The sequence below is a fragment of the Oncorhynchus gorbuscha genome, linkage group LG07 (genome assembly GCF_021184085.1).
Source record: "Oncorhynchus gorbuscha isolate QuinsamMale2020 ecotype Even-year linkage group LG07, OgorEven_v1.0, whole genome shotgun sequence".
Lineage (NCBI taxonomy): Eukaryota > Metazoa > Chordata > Actinopteri > Salmoniformes > Salmonidae > Oncorhynchus > Oncorhynchus gorbuscha.
In genome coordinates, this window is record NC_060179.1 from 43884084 (window position 1) to 43899869 (window position 15786).

The window sequence follows — 15786 nt, forward strand, 5'->3', positions numbered from 1 at the left end:
CATCCATTCTCAGTTCCTATATGGATGTATGCACATGTCCGACTGAAAGCGAGAGAGAAGAGAAGAGAAGAGAAGAGAAGAGAAGAGAAGAGAAGAGAAGAGAAGAGAAGAGAAGAGAGAGAGAGAGAGAGAGAGAGCAGCTGAGAACCATTAGGACGGACTCGTTTGACCGGTTTTACTTAACTTAAGGTGTGACTGAGAGAACAATGCCATGGTGGTAGGGTGGAGAGGAGAGAGAATGGTGGCAGTTCACTGACGCAGGCTTGATACTCAGAATTACTTTGAAACCCACAGTTAAAGGACATTTAAAGGACACACAGAAAAGGTAAGATCATTTAGATGCTACCTGGTGTATATTTGGAAAATGATATACTGCATTGGAATGCACATTGTTGAGTAGGTAGTACTTTGTGTACAGTACAATCCTAGAAATACAGGTGTTATCTAGAACCTTGCAGGGTTCTTTGGCTGTCCCCATATGATTTTTGAAGGGAGACCCTGTTACAGAGTGTAGTGTAAATGCTTATTTTAGGCTGGATCATGTTGTATTGTATTGGTGTGTGTTTTAATTCTGTAATGTATTGATTGTTGCTGCCTTCTTTGCCAGGTCTCCCTTGAAAAAGAGACTCTGGGTCTCAATGGGCTTTTCCTGGTTTAATAAATAAAAATAGGAAAACCCTTTGAAGAACCCTTTTTTGTTCCCAGGTAGAACCGTTTTGGGTTCTGTGGAAAGGGTTCTTACATTTTTAAGGCTGTCCAGAGAGGATGTTGTTTTTATGGGCATTGGCAACTCATTCCATTCTGAGGTTCCAGTATACAAGAAAGTACCTTTCCCAGCATTAATCCTGAACCTGTATAAGCACACATCAGCAACACCTGATCTGGTGCTGTGATTGTGTGCATCCCTAACAAAAGGAAAGTAATCACTTAGATATCTGGGTGCAGGACCATAAATACTCCTGTAAACAAACCTAGTCTAATCTGGGACACCCTAGGCTCAACAGGCAGCCAGTTTAGTTCTTGAAAGCAGCTCCTGCCTATGTGAGTATGTGGACTCACCTTCAATACTTATTCTAGGCTATGTGCAGCTTCCCCTTCATAAGTTTAGATAAACCCCCAAACCAGGAAGTACTAGCATCATCAAAATGGCATTGAATGAGGGCAGTAGCTAGCACTTTCATGGAGTCCTTATCAAGCAGCTTGTACTTTCTAGCCAAAAACTTAGTCCTGGTTTTAATCATCCTTAGCACTTTAATGGCCATGCTCACACCTCCCAAGCTTCCATCAAGGATACATCCCAAGTAGCTAACAGAGGTTTTAGGAGTCAGCACCTCGCCCCCTAATTCCACACTAATTTCAGAGGACCTACTCTGAACCTACTTTAGGTCTGGATCCAAAACTATTTGCTTCAGTTTTCCCTAAGTGCAGAGATAGCTTATTATCTCCAAGTAATTTGATAATGTGCTAAGTATGCTCTCAAACACAGTTTTACTTTTGTGAGACACCAGAAGTGGAGAGTCATCCGCATAAAGAAAAAGGCAGCAAGAACAAGCATCTTTCATATCGTTAATATACAATAAAAACAGCAGAGGCCCAAGCACGCTCCCCTGCGGAACGCCACAACTCATTGGTTTTGCCTGAGACAATGAACCATTAACCTCTACTACTTGCTCCCTTCCTGATAAATAGGACTTTACCCAGCCTAGAGGGATACTGCGTAACCTCAATGCCTTCAGTTTGGAGATTAGGAGACAGTGGTTAACTGTAGGTCAAGCAGTACCATTCCACACAGATTTCCTTCATCAATCTCTTTCCTGATGAAGTCCGTCAAGTAAAGTAGACATGAATCAGTGGAGTATGTTTTTCTAAAACCTGACTGAAAATCATACATTAGACCCTGTTTGTTAACATATTCATTCATTTGCTCATGTATAACTCTCTACAGGATCTTTGATGTTACACAGAGGATAGACACAGGCCTATGATTCCCAGGGTCAAACTTTATCCCCGTCTTATACAGAGGTATAAATTTAGCTTGTTTCAAGTACCAGGGAAAGGTACCTTGTTCAAGAGAGAGATTAATGATATGCGTAATACAAGAGCCAATTTGCTCAGCAGAATCTATAAGAAACCGTGCAGGAATATTATCGAGGCCTGTGGCTTTGGAGCATTTCAACTCTGCCAGCATACGGACTATTTTGGCTGTTGCTGCCTTTGCGAAAGAAAAAGAGTTTGGCTGAACCCCTAACTCTACATAATACTTACTGACTTGGTTTCTTCCATACAAACCAGAACTGGTGGGCAGCTTGTTAACCAGCTTGCTGGCAACAGAAGTAAAAAAGGAGTTGAATTCATTGGCAACCTCTGCTTTTCATATACCATCTCCCTCCTGATGTTCAGTCCAATACTGTTTAGTTTGTTTTTGCTAGTACTACTACAGCCTAGTTCCTTAAATGATTTCCAAAGCTTTTTAGGGTCATTTTTGTTCTTGTTCTCAATTATTTTCTCAGCGAAGTAACCCCTCTTAGCTTCATCCATCCTGCTCTTAGCTTCATCCATCTCTGTGCTTCATCCATCCTGCTCTTAGCTTCATCCATCTCTGTGCTTCATCCATCTCTGCTCTGTGCTTCATCCATCCTGCTCTGTGCTTCATCCATCCTGCTCTGTGCTTCATCTATCCTGCTCTGTGCTTCATCCATCCTGCTCTTAGCTTCATCCATCCTGCTCTTAGCTTCATCCATCCTGCTCTGTGCTTCATTTCTGTGACGTTTATATAGGAGAAAATCATGCTGCTCTTGAGTTTTTAAAGGCCTTATTCCTTGCCTGGATAGATTCTAGAATCTCATGATTAAACCAAGGGCTAGATCTCTGCTTTACCCTGACCCGTCTAATGGGAGCCATCACATTCACCACATTAAGGAATCTACATTTAAAGACATCCCAGGCATTGTCTACCCCTACACTATCTAGCACAGGGGACCAGTCAATTTTACACACTTCCTCCCTAAAGTTTTCAACACCTTATTTTTTGAGTCCTCTGATTCTAACGGTTTTGTGACACTTAAATATATCTTTAAAAATCTTCCTTGTGCAAAATGTAATAGAATGATCACTGATTCCATATACTTTTTTATTTTTTACCTTTATTTATCCAGGCAAGTCAGTTAAGAACACATTCTTATTTTCAATGACAGCCTGGGAACAGTGGGTTAACTGCCTGTTCAGGGGCAGAACGACAGATTTGTACCTTACGGTTAATAATAATAATAATAATAATAATATATGCCATTTAGCAGACGCTTTTATCCAAAGCGACTTACAGTCATGTTACTAGTCCAACGCTCTAACCACTAGGCTACGCTGCCGCCCCATACTATTGCTCCACTCTGCGATATTTTAGATTATCAGACACCAATATTAAGTCAATCGTACATTGCACTGTTTCACATATCCTGGTGGGATCTTGTATCATTTGGGTCAGAGTAAGTGATCTACAAAATGCATAACTACATTGTGGGTTGGGCTATTCTTTTTGCAGACATCAGTATTGAAATCCCCTAACAAAATTATTTCCTTCAACATGGAATCATTACAGTTTGACAAAACAATTTCAAGACCTTCATAGAATGCATTCTGCGTGGGCGGCCTGTAACACACAGAAGGCATATATCCAGCCAGACAATCTCCAGATTAGCGCTTAAATCCGATCTGACGTTAAAAGCAATGTCTGATCTTACAAACGCACATATTCCCCCACCGTTCCGATCCTTCCTGACAACAGAGTAATTACCTATCTCAATTTCTGAGTCACAAACAGATGAATCCAACCATGTCTCAGTAAAACATAAGTCACACCCACCTCTGATTTGCAAACCAACGGTCGTATCTCATCGATCTTCCGCAGTAGGCTTCGGACGTTTAAGTGCACAAAATGTAAGCCCTTCTTCCCAAAGGCCTCATTGAATTCCCGATCCACTTGTAACTCGCCTCCCACTGCACTGCCTCTGGTGGCCTCTCTGTCGCCATGGAGCACCCCTCCCAGGTGCTACTCCATCGTCCTCAACACGTGTACCCCGGCACTCACCTCTGGTGGCCTCCGCTCTGCTGTGGATCCCCCCCCTCCTCCGGTGCACTCTCCACCCTCAGTAAGTCCTCTGATCCCACTCCACTTTCAATGCTCACACACCCCGCGGGTACAGCACACAGCCAGGAACCGTAAGCTTAATTGACCCCGTGATCAAAGCTAGAATCACTGCATTTTAGATGAATCCACTGCGCGCATTCAAACACACCACATCTTTGATTGAACTCTTCTCCACCGTTCACAAGAGAAGCCTGGGTACATAGGCCGTTTGATGGGGTTCGTGATAAAGTGAGGTCCAGGGCATTGGTGGATATAAGAGAAGGCATAGAGTTATAAGATCTCCACCATTCATTTTTAGATTTCAGACTGGATTTCAATGATCGTTTTGGTTTGTGCCAAGGTACTATGAAAGTTTGGTATATAACATTCCTTCAGAATCCGAAGTACTGGATGCCATCAAAAGTGTTGGCATGACTGAAAAGTTGCGGAGAATTTACTATTCTTTCATCTTCGGGAAAACCGAAGAACCCTTTTGGAACACTTTTTTTCCCCCACAAGAGTGTATGTCTGTCATCGAGGGGTAGCAAACAGACTAATGTCAGACAATATCTTGATCTATAAACGTGACAGAACTATTGCTGGCAACAGAAGTAAAAAAGGAGTTGAATTCATTGGCAACCTCTGCTTTTCATATACCATCTCCCCCTGATGTTCAGTCCAATACTGTTTAGTTTGTTTTTGCTAGTACTACTACAGCCTAGTTCCTTAAATGATTTCCAAAGCTTTTTAGGGTCATTTTATCTGTCGAAAATCTGTTGTTTCAATTCCGTCTAAAGTTGTCGAGGAATACATTTGCTTTGTCATTTTAGCTATAGATAGTTTTATATGTGAGCTAACGTGTATTAGTCACACTAGGCCTACGTCAATATTGATATTTGTACCTCTGCTTGTTAAATCTTGCATTAAATTGTTTTACAGTACATTTTTTTTACTAGATTGTCACTGATCAAGATTGTTTGTGCTATCATTTCAAGACCTCCTTTTGTAACACTATTGTGCACATTTGAGAGGGAGGTGGTGGGTGCCGTTGACGCTATATGTCAATCATTATTTACCAAGGAGATGAAATATGTCACAGTTCCATATGCATTTACTGAAGGGAGTTACCCATGGTGTTGTATCAAGGGTTGCTATTAGCAACAGTCATGACCTAAGTCTTTCGGAACAGCATTTTTTGCATGAATCATATTCAAGTAGCTTCATTTGTGTTTTATCCCCTGGATTCCAACCATATAATCAAATTACAAAGTTGCTTTACAAAAACTATCACTTGAAAGTAGAAAGGTACATGAAACAGTGTGAGTGTCCTGGTTAAAAATAATCTCTCTCCTTTTCCTCCAGACTTCCTCCGATAGACCCTGTTCTTCCCCAAAATACCAAGGCAGCAATGATGGACCCCTACGGAATTCCGAGCCCCCCCATCCCACATGCTCCCAACGCCCCGCCTTCCAACCCTCCACCTTACCCAGGAATCAGAGGTGCGTAGATGGGAACCATCCTTTTTGTTTGAGAGCCAATGTTTGTGAATGCTCTGGCAATTGACATGATTGCCATGTCAATTAAATGCTTTGAACTGAATTGCCTAAAAGGAGGAAGAGAGAGAGAGGAAGAGAGAGAGGGGGAGGGGAGAAATTAGCCACTAATGTATTTAAGGTAAAAGATTCTCAGGAATACAGAGATTACATTGTGTGTGTTGGGGGAAGGTGTGTGGGGAGTTAGAGTGGGCAGGAATTCTGAATGCAGGAAATTCCAACTAGGCAATGAATGGAAATGGATGCGAGTCATATTCTCTTCTGTACTCAACAGCGAATGGTGTAAACGGCGGCCAACCTCAGCCTGATATTTCTTTTCTACGAGCTGAGAGAGAAGTGGTATGTAATAATATTATCATACACTTTACAATTTCAATATTATATGTTTTAATCACAATTTTACTGTAGGGTTAACATGTCTTTTTCATGCGTCTCAATTTTAGGGGATCCTTAATCATTGTTTCGATGACATTGAGGTCTTCATGGCAAAGCTACAACAGACTGCAGTGGCTGCCACAGTTCTAAGCCAGAGGAAGAAGAAAAATAAGAAAAGTCACAAGCAAACAGCAGAGGGTAAGAGGGATAAGGAATTTGTTTTTGTTTTGTCCTACGCTACTCACAAACCCTATAGGGCTCAGGATTCACACGGGCAACAATATGTTTGCTAGCCAAGTGACCTGAACTGGTTCAACTCAGGATGCCATTCAAAGTTCAAATCACCGATCATTTATTTTTCCCCCCTGCCTTTTCTCTTGAATTATAGAGGACTTGCTTACTGCAAAAGCTTGCCCTCCACCTGAAGAAGAATTCATGGATATCTTCCAAAAATGTAAATACTGCTTCAGTCTTCTGGTGAGTCAAGGAAACATTGCCACTACTATGTCGACAAAACAGTTTCGATAGTGTACTCATCATATTTCTTCCCAGGCTCGTCTCAAGTCTTCCATCTCAAACCCATCCTCAAAAGAGCTGCTCCACCATGTGTTCAAACCACTGGATATGGTGAGTCAACAATGACAACCTTTATATCCATTGCTCATGCTCTGGCTAGGAAAGGCCTACAGAGGGAGAGAGCTATGGGGACAACACCTGTTGCTATTGTTGTCAACACAGGATTATATCTTTAGAACTAGAAGGAGGGAACCAAAAGTAGTATCTTTAAAAATACTTTTTTAACATTTTCATTAGTCTCCTTGCTATGTCATCTCAATTGTGAAATTCGATAGGTGAGTGATTCTCATATTTAACAGTTATATTCGTGTGAGTATGTTTAGAAATGATGTCATGTTGATTTGACTCCTTGTTACATACTTACTAGGCTATTGTACATAGGCTATGTGTATGCTCTATCTAGTATTTGCCCATGTCTGTCCATATATAGTTTGTGTATTGATACACATGTGCAGTGCCTTCAGGAAGTATTCATACCCCTTGACTTATTCCACATTTTGTTTTGTTACAGCCTGAATTCAAAATTCATTAAATAGATTTCTCTCTCTCTCACCTATCTACACACAATAGCCCATAGTGACAAAGTGAAAACATGCTTTAAGAAATTTCTGCAACTTTATTGAAAATGAAATACATCTCATTTGCACCCATGAGTCAATATCACTTTTGGGAACACAGATGTGATTACAGATGTGAGTCTCTAAGAGCTTTCCATAGATTTAAGTATAAATTGTACCTCAGGATCATTCACTGTCTTCTTGGTAAATAACTTCAGTGTATATTTGGCCTTGGGTTTTAGGTTATTGTCCTACTGAAAGGTGAATTCCGCCAGAAATCTTGCTTGTTTGTAGGTGACCAAATACTTATTTTCCACCATAATTTGCAAATAAATTCATTAAAAATCCTACAACGTGATTTTCTGGATTATTTTTCTCATTTTGTCTGTCATAGTTGAAGTGTACCTATGATGAAAATTACAGGCCTCTCATCTTTTTAAGTGGGAGAACTTGCACAATTGGTGGCTGACTAAATATTTTTTTGCCAAACTGTATGTGTGGGGTACAGTCATTCAAAAATCTTGTTCATTTACTCCCAAACTTATTTAGGCTTGCCATAAAGGAATGAGTACGTATTGGCTCACATTTCAGCTTTTCATTTTTTATTAATTTGTAAAATTTTCATAAACAGAATTCCACATTGACAATATGGGATATTGTGTGTAGGCCAGTGACAGACAATTTAAACATAATCCATTTGAAATTTAGGCTTTAACACAAAATGTGGAAAAAGTCAATGGGTGTGAATACTTTCTGAAGTCACTGTATGTTTGCCTACAGGCAAGTATGCATTTTGTAGAAAAATTGTGAGGGTTTTCAACACGGGGGAAAACATTACCGGAAAAATATTTTGATATTTTGAGGGCTGTTAAATATTTGCACAAGGCAGTGCACCCAGTGTGTTATCACAGATTGAAACTTTGGTCAAATTCAGTTTATTAGGTACACCACCCATTCACAAAAATGGTTCGCTCATATAAACAAGGAGTGCCCATTGCTTTGTATATAAAGCAGACAGAAAGGCATTGAGGCATTCAATTAATGTTCAATTGAACGTTAGAATGGGAAAGACTAGTGAATGAATCGATTTTGAGCGTGAAATGATCTTTGATGCCAGGCGCGTCGGTTCCAGCATTTCAGAAACGGCCAGCCTCTTGGGCTTCTCACGCACGACAGTGTCTAGGGTTTACAGAGAATGGTGCAAGAAAAAAAAACAGAGTCAGCTGCAGTCCTGTGGGCGAAAACAGCTCGTTGACGAGAGGTCGAAGGAGAATGGATAGTATCTTGCAAGCTAACAGGCGGGCCACAAACAGTGTTGTGCAGAATGGCATCTCGGAACGCACGACTCGTTGTCACGGATGGGCTATTGTAGCAGACGACCACACTGGGCTCCTCGCGCAGTCAGCATGAGTCCATGGCCCCATCCTACCTGGTGTCCACGGTACAGACTGGTGGCTTTGGTGTAATGGTGTGGGGTAGTGGGCTGATGGCGGTGGTGTAATGTTTCTTGGCACACGTTAGATCCCTTGATACCAATTGAGCAACATTTTCATGCCCTGAAGAATTCAGGCTGTTCTGGAGGCAAAGGGGGATCTGACCCATTACTAGGTGTACATAATAAACTGGCCACAGACATGTAATGACAGTCATAGTGGGTTATACCAGTCAGTTATTGACAATATACTTCAGGTTCAGTTTTTCAGACACAGATTAAGCCTCCTCCTGGATTGAAAAGCGCTTTCAATGGAGAATCTCCATTGAGAATTATTATTAGTCCAGGACTAGACTTAATCTGTGTCCGTGAAAACCGGACCATAGAGTTCATTAGGCCTAGCTTGCCCGTCATAATGAATCTACTGTTGCAAATTCTCCAGTCAACCCATTCTTTCCAATGATCCTGATCTAAACTGTGATCTCTTTCCTGTGTGGCCCCAGCTGGTGAAGACTATTGGGGGCCCAGCTTTAGGAGCCTCAGTGATCAGCCCTGCCCTGACCAACTCAGCCATATCCCTGCTTCAAGACAACCTGACCGAAGAGGAGAGGCAGATATGGACGTCCCTTGGGCCCCACTGGACACTACCACAGTAGGTACTAAGTACTTTGTGCCCCACGGACCACTATGAACCCTTATGATGAATGAACTTTTGGCTATTTTTAATTTATCCCTTATTTTACCAGGTAAGTAAAATAACATTTACAGCAACGACCTGGGAAATAGTTTCAGGGGAGATGAATGAGTCAATTGTAAGCTGGGGATGATTAGGTGACCATGATGGTACGAGAGCCAGATTGGGAATTTAGCCAGGCCCCCGGGGTTAATACCCTTATGACCACAGAGAGTCCGGACACCCGTTTAACGTCCCATCCGAAATACGGCACCCTACACAGGGTAATGGGGTATTTTTTAGACCTGAAGAAAAGTTGCCCCGCCCTCCAACACCTTTTCCAGCAGCATCTGGTCTCCCATCCAGGGACCGACCAGGACCAACTCTGCTTAGCTTTAGAAGCAGGCCAGCAGTGGGATGCAGGGTGGTATGCTGCTGGGAAATGTTGAGTGTCGCAGTCTCATGTGATAGACCTGTATGGCTCTCTTTTCTGACACGGCGGCAGGCTGTGACATAATGAGACAGCATGACCTGACGATGTCAATATTTAGTCAGCCAGTAACATGTGCCACTGAAATAGTACAGTACTGTGGAGAGAGATGACCTAATTCCTTTGGCTCATCTCAGTCAAGTTCTACACTGGTTATATTCTTACTCTCTCTCCTCTAAGTTCCCAGCTTAGAGGGCCCATGGCCCCGTACACACCTGTGTTCCTGGACGGATGGAAGCCAGAGCCTTCCAGGGCAGATGGGCAGGTTTGGGAGGATCCGGTCGAGTCACAACACAAACATGAAGCCTTGTGGGAAAAGCAAAAGGTATGGAATATGAGATGTACATCCATCTACATCATGTACATTGAGTTCACAAAGTGAGTAACATATGAATTTGCTCCTGACCTCATCCTCTCCCTCTCTCTCTCCATGCCCCCCTCTCTCCCCCCTTTCTCTGCTCACGCCCACCTCGCTCTCTTTGCTAATTCAGCTGCAGCCTACTCAGCCAGTTGGACCTCCAGTCGCCCATATGAGCGATGAACTGTACGTTCATAAGTCACCTTTGGATTTTAAAAAAACAAACTATTTTCCCATTGTTTACTTTTATTTTGTAGTAATATCAATCATCCACTGTTTCCCTCTCAGGTATAGCAGTGTCCTACCCCCGGAGGGAGAGAGGATGTACAGCTGCAGCTATGACTTTGTGGCCCGCAACAAAAGTGAGCTGTCAGTACAACAGGGAGATACACTGGAGGTAAACATCTGAAAAGTCATTAAGTGACATTACGTTACATTAAACAGAACTATTCAGGAACATTCTTGAAAAACACACGCCTGGTAGCTAGTCTCTGTGCCACGTTACCAGGGCTCTCTTTTAATGGTAAGATACAAGACAAAGACCAAATCTGGTGCAAAATCCAGTGATGTTGATGATACTGTACAAAATCCATCGCTAGAATCAATCAATCATATTTATATATAAAGCCCTTTTTACATCAGCCGATGTCACAAAGTGCAATACAGAAACCCAGCCTGAAACCCCAAACAGCAAGCAATGCAGGTGTAGAAGCACGGTGGCTATGAAAAACTCCCTAGAAAGGCCAGAACCTAGGAAGAAACCTAGAGAGGAACCAGGCTCTGAGGGGTGCCCAGTCCTCTTCTGGCTGTGCCGGAGGGAGATTATAACAGTACATGGCCAAGATGTTCAAACGTTCATAGATGACCAGCAGGGTCAGATAATAATAATCACAGTGGTGTGTAGAGGGTGAAACAGGTCAGCACCTCAGGAGTGAATGTCAGTTGGCTTTTCATAGCCCATCATTCAGAGTTAGAGACAGCGGGTGTGGTAGAGAGTGAGTCCAATCAAGCATTATTGCTTAATCAGGGTGTAAACGCCAGAATGTAAAAAAACATAGTAAACAAATATTGGTGCACAAGTACTGAACACTTTGTCCTTGCCAGATTCTGGGCATACTGTACATACTGGCTCTTAGCTTGGCAACAACTTTCACTGCTAGAAATAGAAAATTGTGAGTTGCCAATAGCACACGATTAATTCTATCACTCATTTCAATCTTCCTTACTTGTTCTCTGTATAAACATTGGCTCCTCTCCTTTTGTGTGTCAGGTGGTGGAGTCGTCCAAACGCTGGTGGAAGTGTCGTAATCGCTTCAACGAGGTCGGCTTTGTCCCCTTCAACATCCTGGAGCCAGTGTCTCACACAGAAAGCCCTGTCACCATGAGACCACCAAAGGTAACACACCAATGAAACACACGCATGCACACACACACGCCAATCCATGCCCATTCCTTTACTCACTCCCACCTACTGGTATTCCTTTCATTGAGTCAATATCAATGTTGTTCACTCCTCTTTCCTTTCTCCTCTGCTCCGGGCCAGCCTCCAGTCTCGCCTGACCTGACCAAGACTCACACTCCTCCAGGCCCTCCAGCCTTGAACCCTAGCTCCTTGACCCCAAGCCCCTCAGCCCACCACCGCCCTCCCCCACCATCATACAACCAATACATTCCAGCCGGAGATGACACAGACAAAGGTATCACACTATACTGCGAGGCGTTATATTCTGCACTGTGTCAGAGGGGCGACTCAGGCGCTGCACTATACTATATATTTTCTCTGTTGTGTGAATGTGCATGTGTATACACGCAAGTGTGTGTGAGGGAGGCTCCAGAGAGGGGGAAAGTGGTTGTCTGTTCCCTCTGTGTGTGAAAGACAAAAACAGGAGAACGACAAACAGTGCGTTCAGCTCTTATGTCTGCTCCGTTTTAACAAGATCAACCAGATAGACAACATACAGTAATAACTCTCCCTCTCCTCAGTCATGATGGTGAACGACGAGCTCCTCCAGAGACTGACCAACGGGAAGGCCAGCCTAAACAGGCCCCTGGTCATCGCTCGCTCCTCGGACACCTCGGTCCCCCTGGACTACCGCTCACCCACCGAGGAGGTGAAGGAGTGGCTCAGGGGGAAGGGCTTCAGTGAGATGTGAGTTTGACGTGGCCCCCACAAACCCTAAACTCATCCTACTCCAATCAGGGACCTATTCTGGTCAAATCAAACTTTGTCACATGCACAGAATACAAGTATAGACTTTTACCGTGAAATACCTACTTACTTACAAGCCCTTAACCAACAGTGGTTGAGAAAATATTTACCAAATAAACTGAAGTAAAAAATTAAATCAAATCAACAATAACAAGGCTATATACAGGGGTACCGGTACCGAGTCAGTGTGCGGGCGTACAGGTTAGTTGAGATAATTTGGGGTCTCCCTGTGTATCACTAACTTTGTGGACTTATAGTAACTCCAGGATTTCGTTACATGTAATTGTTTACTGATCAGTTCATAGACATGTCGCCATATACCAATATTCATTTACTTTCAATTGTTCATGAATCAATTGTTGAACCTGGAATCGTCCTCAAGACCTGGATTTAGTACTCGATGGATCTTTCTAGTTCTTACACAGAGATGACTCAGTTGTTCACAGATGATTGAATAGGACAGATAAAGACTGAGGCAAGTGACTGACTACCCTCAGGACGGTGACGTTACTGGGAAAGCTGACAGGAGCCCTGCTCTTCTCTCTGAACAAGGAGGACCTACGAGAAGTTCTACCAGACGAGGGTGCCAGAGTGTACAGCCAGCTCACTGTTCAGAAAGCACTGTTGGAGGTACTGATCAGCCTATAATAAACATTATACATTACACGACCAAAAGTATGTTAATGGGCATTAATATGGAGTTGGTCCCCCGTTTGCTGCTACAACAGCCTCCACTCTTCTGGGAAGGCTTTCTACTAGATGTAGGAACATTGCTGTGGGGACTTGCTTCCATTCAGCCACAAGAGTATTCGTGAGGTCGGGCACTGATGTTGGGCAATTAGGCCAACGTTCCAATTCATCCCAAAGGTGTTCAATGGGGTTGAAGTCAGGGCTCTTTTTCAGGCCAGACAAGTTCTTCCACGCCGATCGACAAACTTTTACTGTATAGACCTCACTTTGTTCAATCAATCAAATTTATATAGCCTTTTTTTTTTTTTACATCAGCCAATGTCACAAAGTGCTATACAGAATCCCAGCTTGAAACCCCAAACAGCAAGCAATGCAGATGTAGAAGCACGGTGGCTTGGAAAACTCCCTAGAAAGGCAGGAACCTGGGAAGAAACCTAGAGGAACCAGGCTATGAGAGGTGGCCAGTCCTCTTCTGGCTGTGTCAGGTTGAGATAACAGTACATGGCCAAGATTTTTAAACGTTCATAGATGAGCAGCAGGGTCAAATAATAGAGGGTGCCACAGGTCAGCAATTCAGGAGTAAATGTCAGTTGGCTTTTCATAACCAAGCATTCAGAGTTAGAGACAGCAGGTGCGGTAGAGAGTCTAACACAGCAGGACCGGGACAAGGTAGCACGTCCGGTGAACAGGTCAGAGTTCCATAGCTGCAGGCAGAACAGTTGAAACTGGAGCAGCAGCACGACCAAGTGGACTGGGGACAGCAAGGAGTCATCAGGTCAGGTAGTCCTGAGGCATGGTCCCTCCCCGTCGTCCGGGAGCATATTTAAAATTCACACACACTGGATAAGACAGGAGAAATACTCCAGATATAACAGACTGACCCTAGCCCCCCTGACAAACTACTCAACCCACTCAATTGGAGCTATATGGCAATCTGATAACTGCCATATAGATCCTATACAATTACTAATTAGATGATTGCAGTGTGCCTCAGCATCATCTTACGTATAAAACAAATATTTTCCAAATTTTACTCCGGCTGCAGTTAAGTTTCAAATCCACAATGTCCCTGCTGTGTTACCTTTCCATGTTTTCACTTACCATAACTTCTACCTGATTGAAATGCTGTTCTTCCAGGACGCCAAGAAGGCCACAGAGCTGGAGGCAGTGATGGAAAAGCAGAAGATGAAGGTGGATTTGAAACTGGAGAATAGCACACTGTAAGACCCAAGTGTCAGACGTCACGTACCACTCTCCTAAAAATGAAAAGACTCATGCTGAAAGATAACAATCCCTGCACACACAATCACAAAGAGTCTTGATTCTAACAAAAGTTAGATTCACTGTCGGATGTAATATTACGCCGATATGAATTTTATGTAATTGGTGGCTCTTCAAGTCAGACTGGAGTCTTGAATCAAGGCTTTGCCTTTTGCTGTAAATGGTTGATTAAAATTGAACTTAAAGGGCAATTGTCCTGTTAAGCCAGTAATCGGAGGTATTCTTGAATATTCTCGCCTGTCTGTTGACTTGATTGAATCAATTGTACCATTTCCCCCTGCTATTTGCAGACCAACTTAAATGAATGTATACTTGTCTTGTTTATGTCCATTATTTGTACACTCACAATATATTAGACAACAAAGCCTTTTCTTCAATTAGAACTTCAGTTTTACACTTAGGCCCTGAGCAAAGATCTTAGGTAAGTACATTAATACAATAAAAAAAAAAGGGATTTTTATTCAGGCTTCAAGACAAATCTTCCAGTAAGTAATACAAACAGACCTGACAAAGTCTACAGACAGCACACATTGGGAAAAGCAATGCATTCATTTATATATGTGTGCATCTAACTTCAAGTGACTGACATACATGAACAAAAATAAAGAAAGAACATTTACAAACTGCTGAATCAGCATCAACATATTGGAAAGTGAAATGGACATAAAGCAGGTGCTGTGCTTAAGATACTGTTCCCAGCACCAAGTGTCATAGGCCAAAAACAGGGTAACGTAGCGGACTACCAGGGCCACATAGCGAACTACCAGAGACACGCAGCGGACTACCAGGGCCACGCAGTAATGTAGCGAACTACCAGGGCCACGCAGTAATGTAGCGAACTACCAGGGCCACGTAGCGAACTACCAGAGACACGCAGCGGACTACCAGGGCCACGTAGCGGACTACCAGGGCCACGTAGCAGACTACCAGGGCCACGTAGCAGACTACCAGGGCCACGTAGCAGACTACCAGGGCCACGTAGCAGACTACAAGGGCCACGTAGCAGACTACCAGGGCCACGTAGCAGACTACCAGGGCCACGCAGTAATGTAGCGAACTACCAGGGCCACGTAGCAGACTACCAGGGCCACGCAGTAATGTAGTGAACTACCAGGCACACGTAGCAGACTACCAGGGCCACGCAGTAATGTAGCGAACTGCCAGGGACACGTAGCAGACTACCAGGGCCATGCAGCATTGTAGCGAATTACCAGGGACACGCAGCAGACTACCAGGGCCACGCAGCAGACTACCAGGGCCACGCAGAGGACTACCAGGGCCACGCAGAGGACTACCAGGGCCACGCAGAGGACTACCAGGGCCACGCAGAGGACTACCAGGGCCACGCAGAGGACTACCAGGGCCACGCAGAGGACTACCAGGGCCACGCAGAGGACTACCAGGGCCACGCAGAGGACTACCAGGGCCACGCAGAGGACTACCAGGGCCACGCAGAGGACTACCAGGGC

The 15786-nt window shown here is 43.6% G+C and overlaps 1 protein-coding gene across 2 annotated transcripts; it reads left to right on the plus strand.

The window, feature by feature from the left end:
- LOC124039899 (epidermal growth factor receptor kinase substrate 8-like protein 1) lies at nt 1–14627 on the plus strand. Of its 2 annotated transcripts, none has more exons than XM_046356428.1 (15): nt 1–325; nt 5486–5622; nt 5951–6015; nt 6120–6249; nt 6440–6528; nt 6604–6678; nt 9120–9268; nt 9960–10104; nt 10271–10323; nt 10426–10534; nt 11408–11533; nt 11681–11834; nt 12121–12286; nt 12844–12976; nt 14174–14627. In XM_046356428.1, the coding sequence occupies exons 2-15, from the start codon at nt 5532–5534 to the stop codon at nt 14258–14260; spliced, it is 1572 nt and encodes a 523-aa protein (XP_046212384.1). In that variant the 5' UTR covers nt 1–325; nt 5486–5531; the 3' UTR covers nt 14261–14627. The 2 variants fall into 2 exon arrangements, with proteins under 2 accessions (XP_046212384.1, XP_046212385.1); XM_046356429.1 differs by having other exon boundaries at nt 3–325; nt 12899–12976.
- The last annotated feature ends 1159 nt before the right edge of the window (nt 14628–15786 follow it).